This window comes from Planococcus citri, chromosome 4 (genome assembly GCF_950023065.1).
Source record: "Planococcus citri chromosome 4, ihPlaCitr1.1, whole genome shotgun sequence".
Lineage (NCBI taxonomy): Eukaryota > Metazoa > Arthropoda > Insecta > Hemiptera > Pseudococcidae > Planococcus > Planococcus citri.
The window spans coordinates 56624792-56649603 of NC_088680.1; the positions used below are offsets into that span (position 1 = coordinate 56624792).

At 34.6% G+C, this 24812-nt stretch overlaps 3 protein-coding genes across 8 annotated transcripts in view; 2 read left to right on the forward strand and 1 right to left on the reverse strand.

The window, feature by feature from the left end:
• Positions 1 to 580: 580 nt before the first annotated feature.
• On the reverse strand, positions 581 to 9040 carry LOC135842561 (uncharacterized). 6 transcript variants are annotated; one of them, XM_065360075.1, is made up of 10 exons: positions 6721 to 9040; positions 6006 to 6645; positions 5782 to 5940; positions 4045 to 5635; positions 3746 to 3847; positions 3396 to 3594; positions 2209 to 3161; positions 1764 to 1866; positions 1599 to 1697; positions 581 to 1333 (listed from the first exon to the last, which is right to left on the reverse strand). In XM_065360075.1, exons 7-10 carry the CDS (start codon positions 3030 to 3032, stop codon positions 1223 to 1225), a joined length of 1137 nt encoding a protein of 378 aa, XP_065216147.1. In that variant the 5' UTR covers positions 3033 to 3161; positions 3396 to 3594; positions 3746 to 3847; positions 4045 to 5635; positions 5782 to 5940; positions 6006 to 6645; positions 6721 to 9040; the 3' UTR covers positions 581 to 1222. The 6 variants fall into 6 exon arrangements, with proteins under 6 accessions (XP_065216147.1, XP_065216152.1, XP_065216149.1 ...); XM_065360080.1 differs by lacking the exons at positions 3396 to 3594; positions 3746 to 3847 and having other exon boundaries at positions 4045 to 4240; positions 5515 to 5635; XM_065360077.1 differs by lacking the exons at positions 3396 to 3594; positions 3746 to 3847 and having other exon boundaries at positions 4045 to 5039; positions 5515 to 5635.
• An 863-nt stretch (positions 9041 to 9903) lies between these two features.
• Positions 9904 to 12366, forward strand: LOC135842560 (protein adenylyltransferase Fic-like). Its single transcript, XM_065360074.1, has 6 exons — positions 9904 to 10401; positions 10478 to 10674; positions 10745 to 10924; positions 10999 to 11165; positions 11236 to 11586; positions 11667 to 12366. Exons 1-6 carry the CDS (start codon positions 10086 to 10088, stop codon positions 11824 to 11826), a joined length of 1371 nt encoding a protein of 456 aa, XP_065216146.1. The 5' UTR covers positions 9904 to 10085; the 3' UTR covers positions 11827 to 12366.
• Positions 12367 to 13205: 839 nt separating this feature from the next.
• Klp10A (kinesin-like protein 10A) overlaps positions 13206 to 24812 on the forward strand; it is a 71375-nt gene continuing 59768 nt past the window's right edge. The window contains exon 1 of the mRNA XM_065359748.1: positions 13206 to 13580. Coding sequence (XP_065215820.1) covers positions 13520 to 13580 — 61 coding nt within the window. The 5' untranslated portion in view covers positions 13206 to 13519. The remainder of the gene's footprint in view (positions 13581 to 24812) is intronic.

A 24812-nucleotide genomic window follows, 5' to 3' on the forward strand; every position in this document is an offset into this window, starting at 1 on the left:
TGAAACTAATAATTTTAAGAGTTTAGCTTCATGTAGGAGCATTTTAGTCTTTACGGGCTATTTCCGCGTTCGGTCACTAAAACAGTTTGCGTTTTTAAAAACATACCGATAGCACGTTGAGGATTAACACACATGACAGATGAGTCGAATGAAACAATTACGAGTACATCTTGTCAAAAAGATAGGTATAATTTTGAAAATATTTCAAACTTTTTAATTACATGATGTCAGAAATGGATTCTAGTTGGTAAGTTAAGTTCATGCTAAAACTTGAATGGGTAATGTTCTTTCGACCCTGAATTATGTGTCACTGTCAGTCCACGTACTTATATGATCCGATAATTCAGTTGTAAAATTTGAATCGACGTGTACAGCAGTTGATTGAAAATTACTACCTATGCTTTGCTTCATTAGGAACTTGCAATTCTTGACTGGTTAATCTACTTACCTCGAGTTGTCACGATTGTTTTGCACAAATTTCTACTTTTAAAACTTCTCAAAATCATACCTAACTTCGTGCAAAAAGGTCTTCGAATTGATGTGATGAATATTCAAAAGCCCTTAAACATAAATAGATCAATTACGACAGTAGTATTTATTTCAAACGATGTACCTATACAAAACTTAATGACATATTTTCATGACTTACGCGGTTCAATACGTATAGGTACAAATTGATTATCGCCAAAAGTCTGTAAATAGGTATACAAAAGATGGCTAAAAGTTTTTCATTTCATTTCTTGGAATTTGGGCGAAGAAAAAAGAAAAATACAAGCATCCGATGGGTTTCAAAAATGAATTAATAGTTATAAATTCATGGTGGGAATTAATGCCTATTTGACTAGACGTTCCAGATTGGTTGAAAAATATTTTGATTTTTTGAAGTTCAAGTTGATCAAGAAAATTTTTTTTAGCAACGCTGCGAGAAAATTACATCAGTAATAAATGTTGTATTTCTGATCTAAAAAAAGTAAAAAACTGCAACATATTTTTTTAATCTTTAGAAAGCCTACGAAAATTCTCATTAGGTACGAAAGAGGGGGATGGTTACAGCATCCAATTGAAATAAATTAAAAATCGCAAATTATAGTTCGTTGAAAAAATATTCTAAATCTACCTGATTCCTGTTTTTAATAAGAGTACATTTAAAATAGAATATATTGTTTTGACAGACGATATTAAAAAAGTCAAATTCAAGACTCGAGCATCAAAGATCTTCACTTCAGTAGGTAGGTATGCAAGTGTCGGCCAATACCATCAAATATGTTTTACGAAATTGAGCGCATTGATTGTACCATGGAATGGTGGACATTTCATTCAATATTGTTTCATTCTGAAATTTCAAGTTTTGAATGATATGGTAGTGGTACCTCTACCTATTTAGGACTGACAAGGTAACTTTAACAACTCGTCAACTCCAATCTAGCACAAATTTAGTTCACTGAAAGAGCATGTCACTCAGACCTCAGAACCAAGCCAAATTTCAGCGGCACGATTACAGTTGACGAGTTGTATGAAAAGGTTCCATTTAAGAGATCATTTTTTACATTAAAATGAATAAGAAGAGTATCCAATTCTTAAATATAGTTTTTACTTACTGTATCTGAAATTATTTGAGCGAAATAGCAAAGTAAAACATATGATATTATACCATGAATACACACAGCTGTACACTTGAATAACATCGCGTTTTCACTCTACAAGTAATAATGACAATGAATTAACTAAAATAAAAAATAAAATTAATCGTAATGACAGCCTACCTTGTTGAAAGCCATGAGTATTACGGTTACCGTCCCAAAAAAGCATTCGGTGATGAGTATATCGTTGTAATATTTGAAAGTAGAATTTATTTCCCGAACGCAGCTGTCAAAAAAAAAATGATCGGTTTTTGAGTAGGTACCTACATATTGATGCTGAAGCTGGATAAAATTTAATCATATGGAACCAAGTTTAAAAAATCGAGATATTTACTTGTTTTGAAAACATTGTTAAGGAAAATGTAAATTTAAAAATTTTTTTTATCAAGTATTCAAACCCGATTATTTTTATTTGATGTTAACACCACCTTAAAATATTGTTTATAACAATGGTCATTGACCAATAAAGTTGTTATTGTTAAAAGTTACCTACTTCTCGTTATTTTTAAACATAATAAAATAAATAAGTACCTACATACTAAAGGAAGGTACCTATTTAATTACTTACTGTCTTAAATACTGCAGATATTTAATAACGTCGATAAATTTATGATTCATTCGTTCGTTGTGCTCAACCAGCATCAAATTTTTCAACTTTCCAGTGTGAAGTTGATTATATTCGTGGGAAAATGAATTTGCATAATCGGTCAATTTTGCAATTTCGGCTTTGAAAATTCTCATATGAATGCAAAACTCGGCTATAATAACGCAATAAAGCATCACGCAGAAGCAAAACCCAAAATACGACATCGTACCAACCAAAAGTTCCAGCATAACCTTGACCATGAATTGTTTTTTTGTTTCCATTTTCCAACACAATGTGTTGAGTAATCCATCAGACCGTTGATCATCGCAAGCGAACCAATAGGGTAATATTTCGGATGATTTATCTGTATCCGAGAACGTTGGTTCGAAAATTAAAAGAAATAACGGAGGTGTTACGAACATGATGGCTAAAACATTGTGTGCACTTATCAACATGATGATTTTCAAATTGGCCAATTTAGCTGTTTCTTTGAAAATATCGTAGGCACAGATGATGTTATTCTCCATCGTGTGCAATAATTTCTTAATTCTTTGTCGACATAGAATTGAAGCTAAGAACATGCAATTTACTTCAAAATTCACGTATAAGCATACAAAAGATTCTATCTTACGAACTTTTCCGTGAGTGTTGGCAAATCCGATGATACTTCCAGTTAAACTGATCAGCAAACTACCCATGTAAACTGAGCTGTATATGATGCTGCATATCGGTGAGTCGAAGGCGCCAATGAAATGCAGTATTGTCGAAATTAATATCTTCAAGAATTTAGCTTCGCTTAGAAACATGTCTTTAGTTGTTGATTTTCAGTTACTTCATTGGCGAACATATTACGATTGAGTACCTAGTAGTTATCTTAATGATCCTCCATTCTACGTAAGGATTAAAGATGATAGATGAGTGAAGCGCGTTGATAACTACAACATTAAGAAAATATGATTTTAAATTGTTGGTGACATGATGTCAACAAACGAAGTAAAAAAAACTGCTCTCTTGATACAAATTGTATATCATTGCCAAATCCACGAGTATGTAGGTAAGCTCGAGCAATAAAGTTGTAAAATTTAAATCAATAAGTAGCCATCCTTTTTTGAAATTAGGCGCTTCCTTTAGTTACTCGCAATTGTGAGATATTTAAAAATTCAAAGTACCTAATGCCCATCAAGAAGTCACGATTTTTTAAAACTTCACGCAGGATATTTCGACTTCCAAAACATCTCAAACTTGAAACCCAAGCAAAAAGTCATCGAATATTGATGCGATGAATATTTCAAGATAGGTAGATATGTACTGCCAATTACAGTGTCATTTCAAACAATACATGCAAAATTTATTATTTTTCAACTTCTTCTGAAAAAAAAAAAAAAAAAAAAAAAGGTCAAAACAGGCGTACGATTACCAACGAAAGGTATTGTTTTAAAAACCGAACGATTAAGTCAAGCACTTGCTAAAGTAGCAATAGGTATTGTAATTTTTATGCTTTCTAGAAAAGTTCACGTACCTATGAAATCAACATTGACGAGTCTTAAGAAAATTTAACACCAAAAGTTGGCATTATGATTTATGAGAATCAACCTCTAAACTCGAACGATTCCAGTAGTAACTAATTCGTGAATAACAAATTTTAAGCGAATTATTGAATTATAAGACAAAAATAATGATTGAAGTTGAAAGACAATAAATTGCTATCACCGATCACTTCAAGGGCGAATTTTAATTCGTTCCCATTTCAAAATTAGGATACAAAATTGAAAGCACATGAACGATATTATTACCTACCTACCATTATTTGTATCTCACCTCAGTGATTTCCCGTGTAGATAACTGTAAAGATTCACTTCCATAAGCCAACGTTTATGGTAGTCGTTTGATGATTTTGATTCGATACAATGAGATTGGTTTGGCATGTGATAAGGTGAATTCTCAAGTCAAAAGCCAAGTCTCGACGAACTGATCATTGATACTAATTCTTGCGAGATGTTTGGAAATAAAATAACTGAAAAAGTGCAATGAAAAAAAAAGTAACACGTTCCTTACCTAGCTAGATAGGTAATAAGTACAACTCTTGGCAAAAATTTCGGCCAACACTATCAACCAGCAACCATCAAATGAAATGATTATAATTTCCATACCTGAGATAAACATTCGGAATGAATTTATAAGGTCATCTTCAGAGGAGAAAATACTCTAAGTATGATAATACAAAACCTAGCTTCAATTGTTCCAAGCCACTTGAAAGAATCCTATCAGTATGATTTCTCAAAACTTGTCATTGTTTAGGAACACTTCAGTTCAGTGACGATTAGAAAAAAATTAAAAAGATAGTCAAAATATCTCATGTAAGTATAACCGATGAACTTCGCATCAATTTTCAAGTGGTAAGAGTAAAATTACAACAATATATTTCAATGTTAACTGATTCGTGTTTGAACATTCTAAGGCTTCGTGACGTAAATGATTAAAGTCTCGTAAAAGAATATCACTATCAGATCTCCAGAAGGCGCATTAGATACTTGATACTTAAAGGCTCGTTGGCTGAAATAGTGAAATCTTAATTCTTATCACATGTCAATTTCATCAAAATGAATTAAAAAATAAAGATGACACAATCTTCCATCATTAAGGTATGTACATTTACCTATTTCCGTTGGTTAGATAATACCGTAGATTAACTCGAATTAATTTATTCTATGACAATAGGTACCTAGACCTACCATATATACTCAACCATCCGGATACTGTACTAAACGTCATCGGATCGAATCCATTGTTGAATTTTTGCTCGTTACATTAATCTATAAGTTTTAAAGAAAATTCTATAAAATATCTTCCATTCTCCAACAATGAACTACCGAATTTGATTGCTTTTTCCCGAACTTCAGCCAATAGCAATGATCGATTAATTATAATGCTTGAAAATTTTAATCTAAGATACGTACCTACTTACGTTTGCCATTTCATGCACTTATAAATTAAGTATTACTAAAACAATCATATTTTATTTTTTGATCTAAATTAAATTACCTATACGTTATTATGTGTTTATTATAATTGGACCAAATTGTACGAAAAAATATTGAAAGCATTCTTTTCGATGCATTTCTCATTTAAAATGACCTTCTATTCGGATGCCAATTAAAACGTGAAAGTTTTCAAGGAGAATTTTCCGTAGGTATTGAATTTTGACATTTCAATTCACAAAATTGATTAAAATTCATTTGCTTGATTACATCGATTAGGTTCAAAATAAATATTCGAGAGTTTACCTACCGAATTTAACCAAACACAAAATTGACTGCACATTTTTATACGTAGCTGGTGATGAAATAATTCTTTCCAATTGAAACTTCATCGGTAAAATACTTTCGAATGCATTTAACTCCAACCTGGACTAAAAAGAAATCAAGCAATATAGTTTCTCAAGAATCATTATAGATAGAATGCTGTACTTATTGCACTCGAAAACTTTTAAGCGTGGATTTAATTTTTTTAATAGGTATAGGTACCTTATTCTTATTCAATATTGTGCTTACTTACATTATGAACAGTCGTCATTACGTGAATTTTCATCGCTGATATTTCTAATTTAGGTAAATGTAAATTTTTCCAACGATCGAATGATTTTCTGGAAAATGGAAAACGATAATACCACGTTTTTGTATTTCAAGATCAATCTTTTGCTTCGGTGAGTGAATCCTGAAAAGAAAAATGAATTAATTTTCGACGATCTTTGTTCTTTATTCGAGGAACGAAAAAATTACCTGAGAAGATTCCTTTCGTAGAGCTTCTAAAAACAACACTAGGTATTGTTACAACAATAATTTTGAAATTCTTACTGAAATCAGAAATTGGTCAATCGACACAGGTAATCGTACAAAGGTGTATAATTATCTAACTATCTACTCAAAAAGTCACCATCAGAATCTTCAAGTACCACGAAGTACTTTTGATTTTCATCATTGGCAACAAAATGAAGAAAGGGACGAGGAAAGAGAAGAAAAATGGAATACAGAATAGAAAAAGAAAAGGTATTAAGAGGAAGATCAAGCAAAATCAAGCACAACAAGCACACCCGTACACAGAAAAAGCAAAACACACATACACACAAAGCAAAACACATTTAAACACATATCTACATAAAGCAAAACACACACACAATACACGCATGCCATTGCAGAGCACATAGGTATCACAGATCTATAATACGTACAATTAATATACACTATCTAAATACACAAATTTATTACGATACTAATATTGCAGGATAGGAATCACTCCAATGACAGTCATATGTTACGAGGTCTCAGTTTGGTCTTTGTTTCCGGTCATCTCAGTTTCGTCCTTCGTTCTCTTGTTCTTAAAAAAATGGAACTCGCAATGCGCTCAACATAATACGAATACCTAAGCAAAGAAACAAGCATTAGAAATATTAGATTAGAATACATACCTAGATCAACATTAAAATTAACAGCACACCTCCGTAGGACTTTGGTTGTAGAAGAAATTATAACGAAGAGTCAACAATCGTGTTAATCACATATTATATAGGTTCAACATAACTCAGCTTTTTGGTTGAGTAATGTTGAAATTGAGAAGAAATCACATATTGTATTGAGAAGAAATAATAATAACGCTAAAACGCGTATTACGTATGAACTGCTACTTCGATGAATCTTCTTGGAACACTCTTCTGGGCGAACAGCTTTCTTCTTTTCGATTTTCGGCGATGGTTGATGAAGGATCGGAGGATAGGTAAGCAGAATTCATCTTCTCCGTGGAATCCGGCTTCTGACTGGATGTCGATGAAAAGCAGTGAAAACTGCTATTTTATTGTTGAAGAAATAAAAAGTAGTTAAAACTACTATTCACATATTGAGAAGAAATAAAACACGCAGCTCAGTTATGACTGTTATGAGCTGCTACTTCGATGAATCTTCTTGGAACACTCTTCTGGGCGAACAGTTTTCTTCTATTCTATTTTCGGCGATGAGTGATGAAGTCGGAGGATAGGTAAGCAGAATTCATCTTCTCCGTGGAATCCGGCTTCTGACTGGATGTCGATGAAAAGCAGTAAAAACTGCTATTTTATTGTTGAAGAAATAAAAAGTAGTTAAAACTACTATCACATATTGAGAAGAAATGAAACACGCAGCTCAGTTATGAGCTGCTATATCGATGAATCTTCAATCTTCTTCTTCTTCTTCATGGATCTTCTTGGAATGGAACACTAATTACATCGCGAAACATCACACGAAATTAAAAAAAGATATCTAAGCTATTCGGGTAGCAAAATTTACGTTAAAAAACTGAACACAATACGAAATACAAACTCAAACTCAGCTTTGTCTTCGTGCGTATTTGTTTTAACACTAAAATAAGACACTATTTTTCCGGCAGTAGAAGAAATAACCGAAGCATGCAAAATAAATCATCACATAAACCTACCAATATCAACTTTGAAATGAAAGAAAATCTCGCCATCAAATATGAACTAAACGCTACACACATGATTCAAACGAAAACCGACATACTTAGGTACGAAAGTCGAAAACAAATAAAATTAAAATCACAATTACAGGTCTATGATACTATTTTCAGTATTCGGCATATTGTAAGAAGCCACGAACTGACCTTACAGATCCGGTCATCTCCCGTGTTTCAACATAAGCAATAATAAAAATTACCTACGACGCAGATGCCAGCAACAGCTGGAGAATTTGTACGTCAATTCGAGGATTAGTACAATAGGCTTCGTACCAAAATTCGGCATCACAGCACCTGTAGTAGGTAGATCTCTTTCCAAAATCCGACGAATAAAATACATACCTAAATAGACCAAAAAAAGAGGTTGGTTGGGATCTATAAACTTGCGAATGAAAGATTGGAAAGAGAGAACCGGAACTGAAGTGCGGAAGCAATAGGTACCTATTATTTAGCTGAGAAATGAAACAATTTTCGAAAAATTTTGAGGTTTATTTTCCAAGCGAAGCAAGAGAAATAATTCAAGATTTTTGAGAATCGTTTCTTTTACCAGTAAATAAGAAACTATTACTCCGGTGTTAGATGAACTACGCTAACACGATATCTGAATAACTCTACCGATAGGCATACCAATATTAACTTCGAAACGAAAGAAAATCTCGCCATCGAATATGAACTAACTAAAAGCAAAACTCTATACACACCGATTCAGACTGAAAAACACGAAAATGAGACTAAAATCGACGGAAGTCTCAAAACCGAACAATTACGTAACGTATTTCACAAAAAAGGTGCTTACGAAGTGAAAAACACTAACGAGGGGATTCAATAACGTGATTTAGATTACCAAAATCGGAAAAACCGAAGAAAACCGTTAAAATTTCTCACACACGAAACACCGGAAATTATTGAAATATACCATCAGGCATTTACTTACAGAGCCAAAACCATACGTAGTACGTAGCTAAGCCAAAGATGAAGAAAAATGTCGAAAACATCAACCGGATATAGGTACACGATAATTCGAAAATGAAACCTTACGAGTACTTTCGTACTCAGTACATAACTACATACCCATCAAGTAACGTTCAGGTTCAGACGCCATTAACGAAGATCATAAACGACACAAAAACACAAATCTAACAAGTTCATTAGCAAATGGAAATCATTTTACCGAATTTCTTGAATAAAATAAAACCCAAATCGAAAAGAATAACTCAAATTTTACCTTATTTTTACGAATATAGCAACTCTTAATACACACGAGACAAAACTTTCGTATAACGGTCGCACGATCAGGAACAAACGAGAAAACGAAAACGGTTGAGGTGGAAGAAATGAAGAATCAGGGCCGCCAACTGCCAACAAGTCATCATTAAAATGCGTGATTATCCATATTAATTAAAATTCAGACAAAATAAAACAAAAATTATCTATTTAGTCGCTAATTTACTCATCAAGTTGGAACAGCTATTTATTACTTTCGTTTGAGAAATCAACAAATGATGACATTTTGCAATTTTAAAGCCGTTCAGTTTTCGTAGGTATTCCGCAACTGAATTGGAAAACGAACATCGAAAATGTTTTTGCCTTTTGGAACATAAATTAAAATATTTACCATTAAGAATTAAGATACTCGTGCACCTAGTTGAATTTCGCAAGTTTAGTTTTCTCAATTTTTGTCTTGAAATTTACTAATTATGGAGACACAAGGAAATAAACTTAAAGTAACCAATAACAAAGGCACAAAGTGCACAACACAACTATACCTACAAACGTGAAATTTGCTGACGTTCATGGTTTAAATGAAACTTGAAATTAATGAGACGTTTGCCAAACACTCGAGTTTATTGGAGATTGGAGAAGTCAAAGTCGCCGGTCGCAGAAGTTTTTGATGATTTATTTTTAGGATGAAGATGAATTTTCAAGTTCTTGCCATCTTGGAAAACGTTTAAATGCAAATTTCGTCAATTTCATTCAATCAAATTCATTTTGAAGACATCAATGAATAGATTATACGCGATTACAACGAGAACGAACGTTGTAATCTTGTAATCACAAAACTATGTCAAAAATGTCAAAATGTCAATGACCGCTGACTATTTCTTTTTTCCATCACGAAGCGCTAGTGATTGAAAAATTTTCTGTGAAGTAAACGAACTGACTGACGCAATTTTTTTCTGATTTCATTATACGTGGTTTATGTGATAATCAATTTTTTTTTATCAACGATTATGAATTTTCGAAATTGAAATTTTTTACTATCGAGTGTTTCAACATTGAGTATGCCAAAGAATTGCTATTTCAATGGCGTTCCAAGTTAATGAAAATCTTCGCGATTTTATTACCTAACTCTGGATATGATTTTTGCTGTTAATTTTCGGTACCATTTAACCAATATGTATTTTTTCAAAGTATTGTTCGTCGATAGTTCGAATTCATCTTCGAACTCTAAATTTCAAAGCCGTACTACCGTCTTGATATTGGCTATTTTGAGTGCCGCGTCGTCATTTCTGGTTGCTTTCGGTATTCTTCTATTTTCACTAGCGTTTACCGAATACGATAAACCCGATGTTTCCAGAAAAATATTCTATCCTCTACCCCAAGATAATTTCAATACTGTTCATCCAGGAACGCAAGATTTAATCTTACGAAAATCTGACCTAGAAGTACCTTGTGAGTATCGCTGGAGAATTGTAAATGGTTTCGTCTCATCTTGAGTCATCGTCATTTAATAACGTTATGTCGATAGCTTTGAAAGCTGAGGCTATTAATTCGCTTAATGTGGCTGTGGAGTTGAAGAATGCTGGGAAATTGGAAAAAGCGATGAAAATCATGGAGCATTGTATATCCTTGGCTCCGTTCGATCCAGATGTGTTGAACAGTTACGGTGAATTCTTGGAAGATATTCAAAAAGACGTTGTTGGTGCTGATCAGATGTATTTTCAGGTATACCTTGTGCCTTCGATATGTATAATTTCGTCGTTATCTATTCATTTAATAAATTTGAAAATTTCAGGCTTTAGTGAAGAATCCGAGTCATAAACGAGCGTTGGTAAATAGACGTCGAACAATTACAGTTGTCGAAGAAAAGGATACAGCTTGGTTGCATAATATTGATGAAAAACGTAATCAAGTCGCTGCTATTCCGGATACAAATGTTGCTTTAACTAGAGCTAAGAAAGAAGCTTATTTCCAAGTAAACATATGGGTGTTTTCTCCCTTTGTGTTTTGAATGATGTGATATTAATATTTAATTTGTGATTATTTTAGCATATTTATCATACTGTTGGCATCGAAGGAAACACAATGTCGCTGTCTCAGACTAGATCGATAGTAGAAACTAGAATGGCTATCGGTGGTAAAAGTATCGCCGAGCACAATGAAATTTTAGGTTTAGATGCTGCTTTAAAATACATCAATACTACATTAATCGATAGGTTAGTTGAACTTCAAAAATGTATTACTGTTATGTTGAAAAAAAATTAAAACGTACGGTATTATTTTTAGAATCGGAAGGATCACCGTTGAAGATATTTTAGAAATACATCGTCGAGTTCTAGGATACGTGGATCCGACAGAAAGTGGCATGTTTCGTCGTACGCAAGTTTTTGTTGGCGGTCATGTTCCTCCAGGACCACATCACATTCCTTTACTTATGGATGAGTTTTCCAAGTGGTTGAATTCCGATATAGCTGCGCGTTTGCATCCTATCAAATTAGCTGCTTTAGCCCATTATAAATTAGTTCATATCCATCCTTTTATCGATGGAAATGGACGAACGTCTAGATTGCTGATGAATATGATTTTAATGCAAGCTGGTTTCCCTCCAGTTATTATACCAAAGCAAGAACGTCATCGGTAAGAAAAAAATATCGATTTTCGATATACATATTTATGATTTAGTTCATTCTGTCTGTACCTTCGATTGTATTTCATAGATATTATCGCGTCTTGGAATTGGCCAACGGTGGTGATATCCGACCATTCATGAGGTTAATTGCGGAATGTACCGAGAAAACGTTGGATTTATTTTTATGGTCTACTTCGGAATATACTACCAGCAGCATTCCAGCTTTAGATTTCTACAAAGATGATTAGCATACCTCTTTTCCTACAATTTCTTTTTTTCGTATCGACGTTATTTATTTTATTTTTTTTATGGCTGTGATATTTCGAATAAGTTACTGTGCTGTTTATTGTGATTTCTACTCTTGAAATCGTTTTCTTTATATTTACGTGCATTGGTTCCTGATTGTGGGTATGTTGTATGTTGAATTATGATTAAGGATTTTGTTTTTTATGTGAGTATAAGAAGTGTTCGTCTCAAATGAATTTCACAACGCTATGTAATAAATTCCACTCTTGAGATGAAAGTATTAAAGTGGATGGTGAATGAAGTTGCGATATGAGAAACATATCATTGAATGTGAGCGTATTGTTACCTTCCGATTGGTGAATCAAACTGTCATTTTCATTCTTGTTTTTCAATTTTCATAACTTCGAAAATCGATGAATCATAATGCTTTTTTTCATTAATCAATATTGTATTACTTTTCATATCCAGCTGATTCGCTTTTGGGTTCGTTATGAATAATTTTAATGTTGATTATTTTCATTTTTTTTTCTTCATGTTGAATTTTATTTATTTCGGAAATAAAAATGAAGAGCAACGTTGAATTGGATATGTTTTTTTTTCACAATGAGAATTACGCAGTTTTTGGTAATATTTCATTAGAATCAGGGGAACTTCTGGTATACGTATGACTGACTGAAGAATCTTGAAGGTTTTAGAACCAAATATTGGGATGAAATGAAAACGCCAAAATGGTGCAAAATTTTTGTGTCAGTTCAAAGCTCAAGAGTATTAATTTTTTCAATCGAGAAGACCACCGAAGGATTGAATCATTCTGTTGTTCTCAGTTAGTTGAGTTAGTAGTCTTCCTTCTTGACTGGAAGTGGAAACTGTGGAAAAAGAATCAAATATGTTTAAAGGTTTTCGACGGGTCCAATCATTTCAATTACAATTTTGAACCGGAAAGTTTTCTTCAATTTTTCAAAAACTCAAACATGTTTCAAACACCTTATCAAAAAATAAATTCAAAAAAAAATAATAAGAAAGTTTTTCCGTTGCACAAAAGGCTGCACTGCATTTCAACTTACAACTCATCAACTCAAACTCAAACTTCCGAAGTGAGAAATTACCGAAAACAGCAAATTATGCAATAATAATGAATATTTTAATGAACCATGAAAATATGTATTTCCATTTGACATTATTAGTGTATTTTCATCTCATTCCCTGCAATTTGATTCTGAAAAAGTAAAAAAAATGGACAATTCTCTCAAAATTTTATACACTGGTTGTAAAAAAAAAAAAAAAATCACAGAAGTCACAGATCACACGATACATTTTATACATTATCTTCTAAAACTTTTCCTCTGTGCTGTCAACCGTTTATTTTACAGTTTACAGATTTCATTTTCAAACAGTTGTTCTTTGTATCGACAATGTGAAAACTTAAAAAGTCCGTGAAATTTTAATTTATTTTCACTCAAATGTGAATTTGTGAAAATAGTTTTCCAATATTACGTGTTAAATGTTACTTAGTTTTTAAATTCAATTTAAGAATCGGTAATAGTTCGCGTTAATATGATAAGAGCCGTTTTTAATGATTGCCTAGGCCAAATTGTTGAAATTTTAATCTGATAACGTTTAACGGTTTTTCTTAATTAAAATTCGAAATTTCGAATAAAAGTTAATTCCAACGTTGTTCGTGTATCGATATAAACCATGGAAGACGAATTTCAAGCCATCAAGTCGGGAATCACCGTCGATATCAAAAGGACAGATGGTATGTTGATTGATTTTTCTATTAAATATACCTATGTCATACTTAAAATATCTCTATCTCGTGTAATTCGAATTGATTTAGTCGAATGAGTATAAGCAGATATCGCAGAAACATAGTCAATTCATCTCTTTCGAATAACACGTCATTTGGAGATATCCCTCGATATCGTCGATGCTCTCGTATTCGTTTACGTAACACATCGTTCGTACCGGTTAAATTGATTGTGTGTTGTCTTGGATGAAAGAGTTCTAATCTCATTCTGTATAGTTCGGTTGTTTGCATATTTCTTACGTCGATTGTTATTCGATGAAAGATGTGTGTGTTGATACATATCGAACACTTGAAAAATGCATATTTCTTTGTTTACGTTCCAAAAGGTTACCCATACACACATCACACATCTGTATTCGTCGAGTTGATCCGTTATTGCGAATATTTTCCGCAAAATTATCCAGTTCTTCGGTACTCTACCTACTCCTCGTCTGGCAGAATCACGAAGTGTTATCTCAAATCAACGTACCCAGCTTCAGTCTGAGATAAGAGAGTAATTGATGGATTCGTGAAGTATATTATACTATCATTGGAAACATAGCATCAGCGGCGCTTCATTAACTGCGAGCAGGATGTAACCAGCGTTTCGATCAGATATGACGAAAGGAGAATTGGTGGAAATTTCGCGGAAAGTGTTCGATGATTCGTTTGCAGTAATCATCGTAACGTCAACAGCTCATTTTGTCAAGTTTGAGTAATTCGTTAAATAAACAATTGGCTTCTTGTATTACACCATTGTCGTATTGTTATACGAATGGTAATTTTTCAAGACTGGTTGTTTGCATTTTCTTGCTAAATTACTCAATTTGATGACACGTTGAGTACGATGTTCTTTTTCATGTTCAAGAAAATTGAAAAAAGATACTGGGATACTGTTCGAATTATGGAATACGTAATAAATTACGAAGAAGATGGATTGGAAAAATTTCCTGATTACTCGAAAGGTCAAGAAAGAAAAGACGTACATAATTTGCCAATTTTTGGAAAAAATTCAACAGGAAGTAATTAATATTCTTCTCACCTTCGAATAAAATTGAAAAATTTTACGAGAATATCCGAGTTGTTTGCAATAGATAAAGTATTGAGATAAGTCATGTTTACCTACACCTTCGTTATCGTTCGTTTATTCGGCTCTAAAGTATTCGAGTCTATTAACCCGAATGGCCGGTGAAATAATTTGTTGATAATTCAGATTCGCTCGGTTTAGTCTATATAAATCGAGATTATAGACAATAGAGGTATCTGGAAGGTATGGGAGAATATTTCTCGTGGTATACAACAACAAATGTAACGTATTGTACAACACGATAGAGATACCTTTCTCCTGGTTGATTTTTTACGAGTTGCGGTGCGGTTTCGTGCGACCAAATGATGAATGCGATTAACAATATTAAACTAAATGACCAAGTTGGTAACCACGAATGCATAACACGTCGACGCAGGTTTCCTCCATCCAGCTATGAAGAAGGAGCGTAGGTATCTCAAGGAATAATTGGTGGTCTGGCGTACACGATTTGGTAGTGTTGTATTTACTTCACGAGCGAAAGAGAATGATAGCAAAGAACAGAAGACACGAAAATAGGTACATCGGGAATGTAACTATCAAAGAATGACGATTATAATTAACCGAAGTAAAAAAAAAAATCCAAGGAAACTAGCACGCGCCGTCGAATAGGTTTCGATATTTATTTTTATGGTGGACTTTGGAAATATACGAAAGGGTGACCATGGAGACGAAGACGGGTAAACATTTTAATACACGTACCCTTCGACGAAGCCAATTTTATATCGAGGCAAAAGAAGCCTATAAAATGGTATCGAATATTAAAGGCGATTAAGTCGTCCAGTCTGATCAAATGTCGCGTAAATACGAGTCGAAAAATAGCGAGTGGTTTATTATTCATTACTCGTGTATGTCCCTTAGGATTGGGAATTTCGCGTGTATTGTGTATTAGGAGAGACGGGTGAGGAAGGGGTAAAGTCTGTGGAAGCTTTGGGAGTGTTTCCTCGTACCTGGTAGAACGTCTGGCGGCTAAGGTAATGGATTTTTTCCACTTATGCACTTTTTTTTTTACCGCAATAAACCAACGTGTATGTGTAACGCGGAAGCATCGCTACAGTGCTGCCAATTTATTCGCACTTTCTTTCGTATAAAAATCGTAATTATTTATAGAATAATGTATTTTCGTGTTGAGCATCCGCCGCACCAAGACCGCCTCGTATCTCTGCCTTCGACAATGTTCGATGTTCATGCTATGATGAGAGAAGTATGCGAAATTGGATGTGTAACTACTACGAATGGTTGCGCGCAATGATTCCATGCACAAGGTGCAGGTTATGCTTGAATTATGCGATGGAACTTTCACGCTTATGTGGGTACAATGGCGAGAGTGATTTGAGAGGGTGGTTGACGCAGGCGCTGGCGTTTGGTTGGGTTCCGGATCGCGGAACTGGGTTCAGTCTGGGGTCGCGAAAGGTGGGCAGTTTCTGTGGTATTTTTTGGCTTCGTGAAAATAACCAGTTGGATGGAATTTCGAATCGAAACGTTTAAAGCAGGGTTGGGCATCTACGCGTAGAATAGCCTATTCTACATTTTGGTGTAGAATACGTAAAATTTGACGTAGAATGCGTAAAATGCGTAGAATGCATAGAATGCGCGTAGAATGTGTAGAATGCGCGTAGAATGCGTGGAATGCAGCAAAATCACCCATCTGAAAGCCAAAAAATTGTTTATTTACCAAAAATGCACTTTTGAAAAATGAAAGTTCAACTTTTTTGTTCAGGAAATGAAATTTGAAATATGAATTTGGGTTTTCTTCTTTTTAATTATATAAATTGATTGTAACAATTGAGAATTTGATTTGAGAAAAGAATTCAATTGACTTATAGGTACCTATACGAACTGAACAGAAAAAGTAATAAGACTAGTAATCATAATTCCGAAGCCGAATGAAGCTGTGTTAGGTGAGCTTAATTTCAAAATTATAAAAACTACAGGAAAAGCAGGTGATTTGAAATACGTTGCTGGTTACTATTTTGTTCTTGTTCTTTACCTTACTGTTACTATTTCGTTTTTTTTTTTAGCTTATTGTTACTCTTATTTTGTTTTTTTAACATTACTATTACCATTTCATTTTGTTACATACCAGCATTGAATTAAATTATGTAAAAAATGAAAAAAATATGAGTATTTCGAAAAAATAAAAATAATCTGCACATTTATTCTACGTCGTATTCTACGCATTCTACGCATTCTACGCATTCTACATGTGTTTCAGGCTATTCTACACACGCTATTTTACGCGTAGAATGCCCATGTATTCTACATGGTGTATTCTACGGCACAACCCTGGTTTAAAGTTTGCATTTTGGCTCTTTTACGAATTTCAAGTGTACATTTAAATCCGAAAATGGGCTCAGATTTTGAGGTATTTGCTTTTATCATGCATGATTACTGAAAAAAATTTAGAAAAAAAAACAAAGGAGGAGTTGCGAGATAAGGCCATTTTTTGGCCCCATCTAGTTTTTAACTCGACAATTCTAAAAATGTTGTAATAAATGTCCGAAATACGAATCCGTGGTTAGTTGACCCAAACTGACCATTTTTGGGCTCCAGGGGTTCCTAAAGTTGCGAATAAGAAAATAATTTTAGGAACCACTGAGTATTATTTTCAAAAACTTTTTTAGCGTAAAATATCTTTTTGAATCAGATAGACGTTATGTGAGGTGATTTTCTTACTTTCGACCCTCGGGGGGGGGGGTTTCAATTTTTGAAAATTTTGGAACCACCATTTTGATCATACCCCTTTGAACCTCGCTAAAAAGCTTTCTATAGTTTATTAGTATCTGAAAGACCTCCATCCTTCCAAATTTTGAGCTCAATAAAAATGTTCGCTGGTACTCAAAAATCCAATTTTCCAATTTTTCGTAATTTCGATATTTTGGGAACCCCTGGAAAACTAGAAACTTGCGATTTGCGCCAAAAGTAACGTTTTCAGGTATATATTCGATTATTTAGATAAAAAAGTTGAATTAAGATCCATGTATATTCGTAATTTTGAACCCTTTTTTTAGAGCCCCCTTTTTAGGCACCCCTAAAAAAGGCGTTTATGCATAGTTTTTCAAATAAATAGTGCTCGATAATTTTTCGAATGATTTTTCCAGTAACTTTCAAAATTGAGCTATTTTGGGTCAAATTCTGAGATTTAACTCTTCGAAAAGACGTTAAAATCATGTTTTCACGATTTCACACATACATATTAAAAATCTCAGAATCAATAATCCAGTTGGAAAACTGGGTCGAACGAATCCAAAGTTCTGCGTGTAAAAAACCCAAACTCTGGTTACGAGAGGAGTGCCGATTTCACACTTTTTAATTACCTCAAGACCCCAAAGCCCAAAATGAGCTCCAAAGGGGAGGTAACGAAACCGACAATTTTCTGAAAACTCAATATTGGTGTATAAAAAGGATTTTTGAGAATGCAGAATTTATTTTTGAGGACTATTTGACACCAAAAATTCCAAAATGGGTTCCAACGAAGGATTCATACCCCTCTTCCCACTTTAAGGGGGTCATTTTTGATCTTTTTGGCAAATGAACAATTAAATTGAAATCAGCGTTCTCAAAAGCTTGAAATTCTCATAATATTGTACGAGTATTTTAATTTTTTTTTGAATTTTGTACCTCCAGTGAAATCAGCGTCGTTCAATAACCAATAGTTGGACGGTCATTATCAACATTTTACGTTTCCAAGTAATCTTTGAGACCGCCACCCCCGCTTCATTTTTTTGAAAACAATTTGGAGCAAAACATTTTCAGTTTTCTCGCACAATAATGCAGAACTTTTTTTTCTTTCGGCTACATTTTTCATCTGTATCAGTTTGGCGGGGGTGGGGGCTCCATTTTAGAGGTTTTAGCAAATTTTTGCAAGAAAATGACAAAAAAGTAGCGATTTAAAAAAAAAAATCAGGTTCTCTGTTTGGTTACTGCTGTGAAAAAAGTGCCAAAATTCACTTCAAAATTTGAAAAAAATTTTAGAATTAAAAATTTTTAATAACTTGAATTTTCATAATAACTCATGGAGCAGATCATCAAATTTTCGAAAAAAGTAACGATACTAGTGAAGAAAAAACACAGCTTGAATGAGAGATGTGTGAGATTGAAAATTGATCACATCTAATACATTGGAAATTAGATCCAGTTCTCGTTCTTATAATTAAAAGGACCAGCTATAACTTGTCAGAAAGTACATACATACATACATACTGAAAATGAATTTGAAAAAGTAAAAGAAATGCAAAACAATTTTTTCAATTTCCTTTGAAATTTAAAAACATTTCCACCTTGAACTTTGAAACGAGCGTTTGCATACTCTTTTGTCTTACCAAAGTCAACTCTTCAGCTTGATTTTGTTTCAGCCGTATCCTAGTAAACTAGAAAAGGGTAAATCTATTTCGCAGGCATCTCAATTAGTTTACTTTTTTCAGCCTTGGTTACTTTTGTTCCTATTTTCAACAGGAGGTTACTTTTTTTTCCAATTTTTCACGGTAATTTTAAAAACCAAAAAACGAACTCCTTGCATTAAAAAACATTGTTTTTCATAGTTCTCTCAAAATACGAATTTTCCAAAGTTTTTGCCCTCGCTTCGCTCGGGCCTTTCCTCTTTTTTTTTCACAGTCTCATTATCAAGTCTTGTGAAATCAAATTTCCAAAAACTTCGCCATTGCTTCACTCGGGCCAATTTTCTTCTTCATTTGAAGTTGGAAAAAAATCACATTTGCGCCCCCAAAAATTCAAAACAGAAAGTGAAAATTGTTGAAAATCTTATGAATTGATATTAATTAGCAAAATGGGTATTTTTTCCCTATTTCTGTTGACAAATTTTCAGTCAAAGTTATCGTTGGGATGCCTGATTTCGAGTTATTGAATTATTAATATTAGTCATAGATAAGAGCATGCTATAAGTAGGAAACATGAAACAAAACATAAATTAAGAAGAAGAGTAAACAAACATGAAACAAGATACAGTTTTTACTATTTTATAGAGCAATTGAAAAGTGTGTTAAACACATCCCCCTGTCGCGTTAGCATGTCAAACTTGCCACTTCATGAGTGTACAAGTTTGACAAGTTTCCAGCCCCCACGGCGTGGACGTGCGACTAGGAGTTGGAGCAGGTAATGAACCTGTTCCCATTCGGGGGCCGGGGCCGGGAGGGAAGGGAGGGCCGCGCGCGCGACCGGGCAAAAGGGAAGGGCCGGGCAAGAGGGGAGGGAAGGGAAGGGCCGGGCTGGGACCACCACTGCATTCCTCCTTCGGTCTTGATGTACTTACGATAATTAATATTATCTATACATCCTAATCTACTAACTCTAAGTAAATATAGTTAACCTAATGAGCTATCGAGGCTGTGGTCGACAGGAACACAACCCCCGAGCACCAACGACAGCAAATCATACCCAGAGCTCAACATGTCACCGCAAGCAAACGCAACAAAGCAGTGCAACACCAAGAGCCTTCTCTGTCCGCCAACAATCAGGAAAAGTGATTCCCACTACAGGAATATTTTCCCGACAGGAACAGGGAGCCAGGAGACCCTAAAGACCGTTGTGGTCACAGTACCCCGCCACGTCCACCCACAATGGCACATCTCCCACCAAGTAATCTCGGCTGAAATTGCTACCAGAAAGCGTGTAACTGCCACCGCAGTCCAACAAACCCATCTAAAACTACCTACCTAAGCTAGTAAACTAACTTAAAATAAAGAAGCGTGCCTTCACGCCCCCCTGTCGCGTTAGCACGCCGGATCCCTTTTTTTTAGGAAACCCGGCGCCTGCCAGCCCCCACGACGTGGACGTGCGACTCGGAGTTGAAGCAAGATCCAGCGGATCTTGCTTCCATTTAGGGGCCAATATTTAATCATGATTATTACCGAATTTAAAATCTACTTCTTCTTTTTGAATTTTTCTCTGAATCAAAACTAAATTTCAATGGTATGTAATAAATCTGAAAACACAATACACTCATAAATCTGATATTTTCCAGTAACTTTCAAAATTGGGCTATTTTGGGTCAAATTCTGAGATTTAACTCTTCGAAAAGACGTTAAAATCATGTTTTCACGATTTCACACATAGTAAAAATCTCAGAATCAATAATTCAGTAAATTGTTGGAAAACTGGGTCGAACGAATCCAAAGTTCTGCGTGTAAAAAACCCAAACTCTGGTTACGAGAGGAGTGCCGATTTCACACTTTTTAATTACCTCTAGACCCCAAAGCCCAAAATGAGCTCCAAAGGGGAGGTACGAAACCGACAATTTTCTAAAAACTCAATATTGGTGTATAAAAAGGATTTTTGAGAATGCAGAATTTATTTTTGAGGACTATTTGACACCAAAAATCCCAAAAAGGGTTCCAACGAAGGAAGAAAATTGAAAATTCTAAAATACAATCTGTGTATCATGGTTATGTTTGTATTTATTAAGTTTGTTGAATTTCATACCCCTCTTCCCATTTTAAGGGGTTCATTTTTGATCTTTTTGACAAATGAACAATTAAATTGAAATCAGCGTTCTCAAAAGCTTGAAATTCGATACTCGTCATAATATTGTATTTTAATTTTTTTTGAATTTTGTACCTCCTCCTTCTTGATTTGAATGGTTAGTGGAAGTGAAATCAGCGTCGTTCAATAACCAATAGTTGGTTGGTTATTACCAGGGCTCGGATTTTTATGCTGGAGCATATTTTTTGTATGCATAGAGGATAGGGAATTTTTCAATTATCTCCACGATTCATGAAATTTCAAGTAAAACGAACCTAATTCGTCAGAGCATATTTTGGCATATTTCACCATAAAAGCATATAAAAGCATATTTTGGCATTTTTTAGGGAATATTTTGTGTTTTTAGAGCATATTTTACATTTTTAGCAGTTTTTAGGGAATATTCTGATCAATTTCAAATTTTTGCAATTGGCTATTCTTCATTTTTTCCCCGAAAAAATTGTGAAACTTGCAGTAGCTCTCTTGTACCTACTTATTTTTTTTGTTCATTTTATTTGTTTTTTATTCCTTTAATAATGGAATTAGAATTTACCTTTTTGTAATTTTAAAATGCTCAGTTTTGAATTTCTGTTCGCAACAATATTAGTAAAATCGTATAGGAATTAATGTTTCCTGTAAAACAATGCCCGTATCGTTAGAGAATATTTTTACTTTTTAGAGCATATTTTGCCATTTTTTAGGGAATATTTAAGCGCATATTTTGGGTTTTTTAGGGAAAGAATATCCGAGCCCTGGTTATTACATATCAACATTTTATATTCCAAGTAATTTTTGAGACCGCCACCCCTTCTTCATTTTTTTGAAAACAATTTGGAGCAAAACATTTTCATTTTTCTCGCACAATAATGCAGAACTTTTTTTTATTTCGGCTAAATTTTTCATCTGTATCAGTTAAGCGGGGGTGGGGGGCTCCATTTTAGAAGTTTTTGCAAATTTTTGCAAGAAAATGACAGAAAAGTAACGATTTAAAAAAAAAATCAGGTTCTCTGTTTGGTTACTGCTGTGCAAAAAGTGCCAAAACTCACTTCAAAATTTGAAAAAAATTTTAGATTTGGCCTTAGAATTTAAAATTTTTAATAACTTGAATTTTCATAATAGGTAACTCATGGAGCAGATCACCAAATTTCCGAAAAAAGTTACGATACTAGTGAAGAAGAAACACAGCTTGAATGAGAGATGTGTGAGATTGAAAATTGATCACAAGTTATTGAATTATTAATATTAGTCATAGATTCTAGCATGCTATAAGAAGGAAACATGAAACAAAACATAAATTAAGAAGAAGAGTTTGAGTAAGAGGAAAACAAACATGAAACATGATACAGTTTTTACTATTTTATACAGCAATTGAAAAGTGTGTTAAACGCATCCCCCTGTCGCGTTAGCATGTCAAACTTGCCACTTCATGAGTGTACAAGTTTGACAAGTTTCCAGCCCCCACGGCGTGGACGTGCGACTAGGAGTTGGAGCAGGTAATGAACCTGTTCCCATTCGGGGGCCGGGGCCGGGAGGGAAGGGAGGGCCGCGCGCGCGACCGGGCAGGAGGGGAGGGGAGGGAAGGGCCGGGCTCCTTCGGTCTTGATGTACTTACGATAATTAATATTATCTATACATCCTAATCTACTAACTCTAAGTAAATATAGTTAACCTAATGAGCTATCGAGGCTGTGGTCGACCGGAACACAACCTCCGAGCACCAACGACAGCAAATCATACCCAGAGCTCAACATGTCACCGCAAGCAAACGCAACAAAGCAGTGCAGCACCAAAAGCCTTCTCTGTCCGCCAACAATCAGGAAAAGTGATTCCCACTACAGGAATATTTTCCCGACAGGAACAGGGAGCCAGGAGACCCTAAAGACCGTTGTGGTCACAGTACCCCGCCACGTCCACCCACAATGGCACATCTCCCACCAAGTAATCTCGGCTGAAATTGCTACCAGAAAGCGTGTAACTGCCACCGCAGTCCAACAAACCCATCTAAAACTACCTACCTAAGCTAGTAAACTAACTTAAAATAAAGAAGCGTGCCTTCACGCCCCCCTGTCGCGTTAGCACGCCGGATCCCTTTTTTTTTAGGAAACCCGGCGCCTGCCAGCCCCCACGACGTGGACGTGCGACTCGGAGTTGAAGCAAGATTCAGCGGATCTTGCTTCCATTTAGGGGCCAATTTGTATTATATAATATCTGCCTCGGAAAAATCAATGCCGGTGGAATGAAATTTCCGGCAGCTGATGCGCAGCATACTGCTGTGACTAGTGTCCCTTTTTGCTTTTTTCCTCGGATACTGAAAACTTCCAGAGGTTTTGTTCCACAGGTCCTAATCCCTGCAGTAAAAAATACATTCGTTATTAATTTTCAAAAAAAATGTGCTCATTTAGGAAGAAAACAAATAAGACATACCAGTTTTGTCTACGTTGAATATCCTACTGCTATCGAACTCATGTTTATCCATTTCAGTTTTTAAATTCTTGAAAAAATTCTGGACTTGAGGTCTATTGAACCCTTTGGCTGTCGCTATGGATGTTGCTTCAGGTGCTCGTAATACCACCAATGAATTTCTATCACAAAAATTATTAATCCATTCTTCACCAGCTGTGTTTCCTTTGAACGTGTGCGGAATGTTATTTTTCTCGGCAAATTGGAATGCCAACTCAGCCAACGTTTCTTTTTCAAGGCCATAAAATACTTCGTCTGCTTTTCTGATGTAATCCACAATAGACTGTTCATGTTCTTCCATGAAAATCGGTCTGAATCGTCCAAGATTCTATCACATAGCATATTTTATGAAGATTAAATTTATGTACTACGTAAAAAGTATGATGAATATTTTCGAATTGTATTTACCTTATCAGTAGAGTCCTTAATTAGATGTTTTCGAACTGTTGCATAGGGAATGTCAAATTTACGAGCAGCTTCTCTGATTTTAATCTTATCTATTCTAACGGCTTTGAATGCATTTCTCATGGATTCCTTTGTCCACCCATTAGCGCCAACAGTTGTTCTAACTTTAAATAATTACGTTCCTGGTTCCTCAACTGAAAAACTCAACAAAATAACAATAAATGAAGAGTAAAACCAATACCCAATCACCGATTTCTAAATTCTCTGTTCCATCTGAAGCCATTATAAAATGAAAAAAAAAATGGCTTAAAAGCTTGATAATTACTTGCAGGGTAAAGTGGGAAAAAAAGTTACTTACCAAACAGGTGTGTTACTTTTTGAACTGCGACATTATTTTCGACTGAATCACCATTGACACCTAGATTGAAAAAAGGCATCACAAGTGAGAAAAGTGATACGTGTACGTGTACTCATCAAGCAAAGTAAGTCTGCGCCAGATGATGTTCCTGGGCTTAAAATTTCAATTGTATCCTTTAATCCTTTACATTGGAGGGTAATTCATTGAAATTCATTTCGATCACCTGCACAGAGCATAAGACATGTGAGTAACACAGTGAAGAAAAATGCTAAAAATGTAATTTAAAACTAAGTATTTACCTTGTTTGAATCCCATAGAAGGATCACGATACTTTCGGCTTGATACGACATGATTGCGGTGTTATTCTTCCATTATTAAAAGAACAATAAAATTTCAATGGACATGAGTCAGTCTGGGG